This window comes from Salvelinus sp. IW2-2015, linkage group LG22 (assembly GCF_002910315.2).
Source record: "Salvelinus sp. IW2-2015 linkage group LG22, ASM291031v2, whole genome shotgun sequence".
In the NCBI taxonomy this organism is placed as follows: Eukaryota; Metazoa; Chordata; class Actinopteri; order Salmoniformes; family Salmonidae; genus Salvelinus; species Salvelinus sp. IW2-2015.
Window position 1 is genome coordinate 37324427 of NC_036862.1, and position 3979 is coordinate 37328405.

The 3979-nt window shown below is 42.9% G+C and overlaps 1 protein-coding gene across 1 annotated transcript in view; it reads left to right on the forward strand.

Moving 5' to 3' along the window:
- Positions 1 to 3979, forward strand: part of ptx3a (pentraxin 3, long a) — a 14520-nt gene that overhangs the window by 5869 nt on the left and 4672 nt on the right. Inside the window, exons 2-3 of the mRNA XM_023966692.3 lie at positions 1070 to 1235; positions 3591 to 3970. Of these exons, the coding sequence (XP_023822460.1) occupies positions 1070 to 1235; positions 3591 to 3970 (546 nt within the window). The remainder of the gene's footprint in view (positions 1 to 1069; positions 1236 to 3590; positions 3971 to 3979) is intronic.

The window sequence follows — 3979 nt, forward strand, 5'->3', positions numbered from 1 at the left end:
GTTCATAAATTTCCAAAAGCTTTAGTTGGGTTATAAAGCAACAGACATTTGGGAATCACTGATCTAGCTGTGCTCTGTCAGTCAATCTATCTCCAGTAGTTGTGGCTGAGGGAGTGTTTCTCAATGTGTTCTGTCAGTATTGGCTGGGAAAGTCTGGGCAGAGATGTTCTCTGTCAGTGTCAAGCAGTATAGTGAATCTCTCTCTTTTTTAGAGAGATGGACAGTTGGATGGAGAAAGGGACAACCTGAGAGAGAGATGGACAGTTGACAGGAGAAAGGGACAATCTAAGAGAGAGTTGGACAGTTTGCAGTAGAAAGGGACAATATATGAGAGAGATGGACAGTTGGATGGAGAAAGGGACAATCTAAGAAAACGATGGACATTTTGCAGGAGAAAGGGACAAACTAAGAGAGAGATGGACAGTTTGCAGGAGAAAGGGACAATCTAAGAGAGAGTTGGGCAGTTTGCAGGAGAAGGGGACAAACTAAGAGAGAGATGGACAGTTGGATGGAGAAAGGGAAAATCTGAGAGAGATGGACAGTTTGCAGGAGAAGGGGACAATCTGAGAGAGATGGACAGTTGGATGGAGAAAGGGACAATCTGAGAGAGATGGACAGATGACAGTAGAAAGGGACAATATATGAGAGAGAGATGGACAGTTGTCAGGAGAAGGGGACAATCTAAGAGAGAGATGGACAGTTGGATGGAGAAAGGGACAATCTGAGAGAGAGATGGACAGATGACAGTAGAAAGGGACAATCAGAGAGATGGACAGTTGACAGGAGAAAGGATAGGAAGTGAATGATTATTGAGACATCTCAGTGTTGACTTAAAATGTATGAATAAAAAGCTCTCTAACATACCCCACCTCTCCTTCCCACTCAATTACATTTAATTCAATTCAATTGAGTAGGAAGGAGAGGTGGAGCGGTTCAGACAGGCATGTATGTTAGATGGCTTGTATTCATTCATTTTACTTCCTCTCTCTCTCTCTCTCTCTCTCTCTCTCTATCTTTCTCTCTCTCTCTATCTTTCTCTCTCTCTCTCTTTCTTTGTCCCTCTCTCCAGCCACAGCTACCCCAGCCCCAGGACCCTGTAAGGCTACAGACATGACTAAATGGGACAAGCTCTTCTCCATGCTGGAGAACTCTCAGATGAGGGAAAACATGCTTCTGCAGTACTCCGATGACATCATCAAGGTGGAGTTGGGTTCGCTGCGTGGAGAGATGCTAAGGTTGGTTTTTGAGAAGAAAGTCTGTGGTATGTATATGAACTCATATAAAGTCAAAAGTTTGGACACACCTACTCATTCAAGGGTTTTTCTTAAGTTTTACTATTTTCTACACTGTAGAATAATAGTGAATACATCAAAACTATGATATAACACATATGGAATCATGTAGTAACCAAAAAAGTGTTAAACAAGTCAAAATATATTTTAGATTTTAGATTCTTCAAAGTAGCCACCATTTGCCTTAATGACAACTTTGCACACTCTCGGCATTCTSTCAACCAGCTTCACCTGGAATGATTTTCCAAAAGTCTTGAAGGAGTTCCCACATATGTTGAGCACTTGTCGGCTGCTTTTCCTTCACTCTGCGGTCGAACTCATCCCAAACCATCTCAATTGGGTTGAGGTTGGGTGATTGTGGAGGCCAGATCATCTGATGCAGCACTCCATCAATCTCCTTCTTGGTCAAGTAGCCCTTACACAGCCTGGAGGTGTGTTGGGTCATTGTCCTGTTGAAAAAAAAATGATAGTCCCACTAAGCGCAAACCAGATGGGATGGTGTATCACTGCAGAATGCTGTGGTAGACATGCTGGTTAAGTGTGCCTTGAATTATAAATAAATCACTGACAGTGGCACCAGCAAAGCACCCCCACACCATCACACCTACTCCTACATGCTTCACGGTGGGAACGACACATGAAGATATAATCTGTTCACCTACTCTGCGTCTCACAAAGAACCAAACATTTCTAATTTGGATTCATCAGAAGAAAGGACAGATTTCCACCGGTCTAATGTCCATTGCTCGTGCTTGTTGGCCCAAGCAAGTCTCTTCTTATTATTGGTGTCCTTTAGTAGTGGTTTCTTTGCAGCAATTCGACCATGAAGGCCTGATTCATGCAGTCTCCTCTGAACAGTTGATGTTGAGATGTTACTTGAACTCAGGGAAGCATTTTTTGGGCTGCAATTTCTGAGGCTGGTAACTCTAATGAWCTTATCCTCTGCAGCAGAGGTAACTCTGGGTCTTTCTTTCCTGTGGCGGGCCTTATGAGAGCCAGTTTCATCATAGCGCTTGATAGTTTTTGCAACTGCGCTTGAAGAAACTTTAAAAATTCTTGACATTTTCTGGATTGACTGACCTTCATGTCTTTTCTCTTTGCTTATTTGAGCTGTTCTTGTCATAATATGGACTTGGTCTTTTACCAAATAGGGCTATCTTCTGTATACCACCTCTACCTTGTCACAACACAACTTATTGGCATCAAACGCATTAAGGAAAGAAATTCCACCAATGAAATGTAACAAGGCACATRTGTGAATTGAAATGGATTCCAGGTYACTACCTCATGAAACTGGTTGAGAGAATAAGAAGAGTGTGCAAAGCTGTCATCAAGGCAACGGGTGGCATCTCAAATATAAAATATATTTTGATTGGTTTAACACTTTTTTGGTTACTACATGATTCCATATGTGTATTTCATAGTTTTGATGTCTTCACTATTATTCTACAATGTAGAAAATAGTAAATCTAAAGAAAAACACTTGAATGAGTAGGTGTATCCAAACTTTTGCCTGGTACTGTATATATACTGAACAAAAATATAAACGCAACATGTAAAGTGTTGGTCCCATGTTTCATGAGCTGAAATAAAAGATCCCAGAGATGTTCCATACGCACAAAAAGCTTATTTATCTCTAAATGTGGTTACATCCCTGTTAGTGGGCATTTCTTCTTTGCCAAGATAATCTATCCACCAGACAGGTGTGGCATATCAAGAAGCTGATTGAACATCATGATCATTACACAGGTGCACCTTGTGCTGGGGAGTATTTTTGTCTGTAATAAAGCTAATTTGTGGCGAAAAACTAATTCTGGCTCCCAAGTGGGTGAGCGTATGCCCTCATAGGCCCACCCATGTTTGTGCCCTGCCTAATGAGTGTCTAATGGGCCTAATACATTTATTTAAATTGACGGATTTCCCTATGAACTGTAACTCAGTAAAAAATGTGAAATTGTTGCACGTTGCGTTTATATTTTTGTTCATTATAANACATTTATTTAAATTGACGGATTTCCCTATGAACTGTAACTCAGTAAAAAATGTGAAATTGTTGCACGTTGCGTTTATATTTTTGTTCATTATAAATTGAACTCTCAGCCAATGGATCATAACCAGCAATCCGAAATCGACCTTTACCCCCCCTAACCTCTGTGCACCTGTGTATATCTGACAGGAGTCCATGTGGAATTGGGCGTAAGAAACTACTGGTGCAGTTGGCTAGCTTGGCTCCCATGTGTACTGTACTTCCTGGTCTCTGATGTAATCCCTCTCTAATCCTTCTTCTCCTCACCACAGGTTCGTGGCTCAGTACGGAGGGGCCTGTGGCGTTGCGGTGGAGACCGCTGGGCGGAGGATGTCCATGCAGATGGAGGCTCGCCTCAGGGAGAGCATGGASCATCTCAGACAGGATCGAAGCACTGCTGCTGGGAATTCAGCTGGGAATYGCCACCAGGAAAAGCTGTTACAGCAGCTTCTAACTGCAGCGAGGACACAGGCTATCCGATTTATCAAGCTGGAAAACAGCTGCCTGAGTAATCCAGAGGCTAAGGGGGAAAACTTGCAGCAGGAAGTGGCATCGGCAGAGATGCTGGTTGCCGTGGTGACAGAGCTGGCGAAGACGAGGGCGGTGCTAGAGCTCGCGCTCAAGTCGGCACAGCAACGACACCTGCCTGCAGGTGAGAACA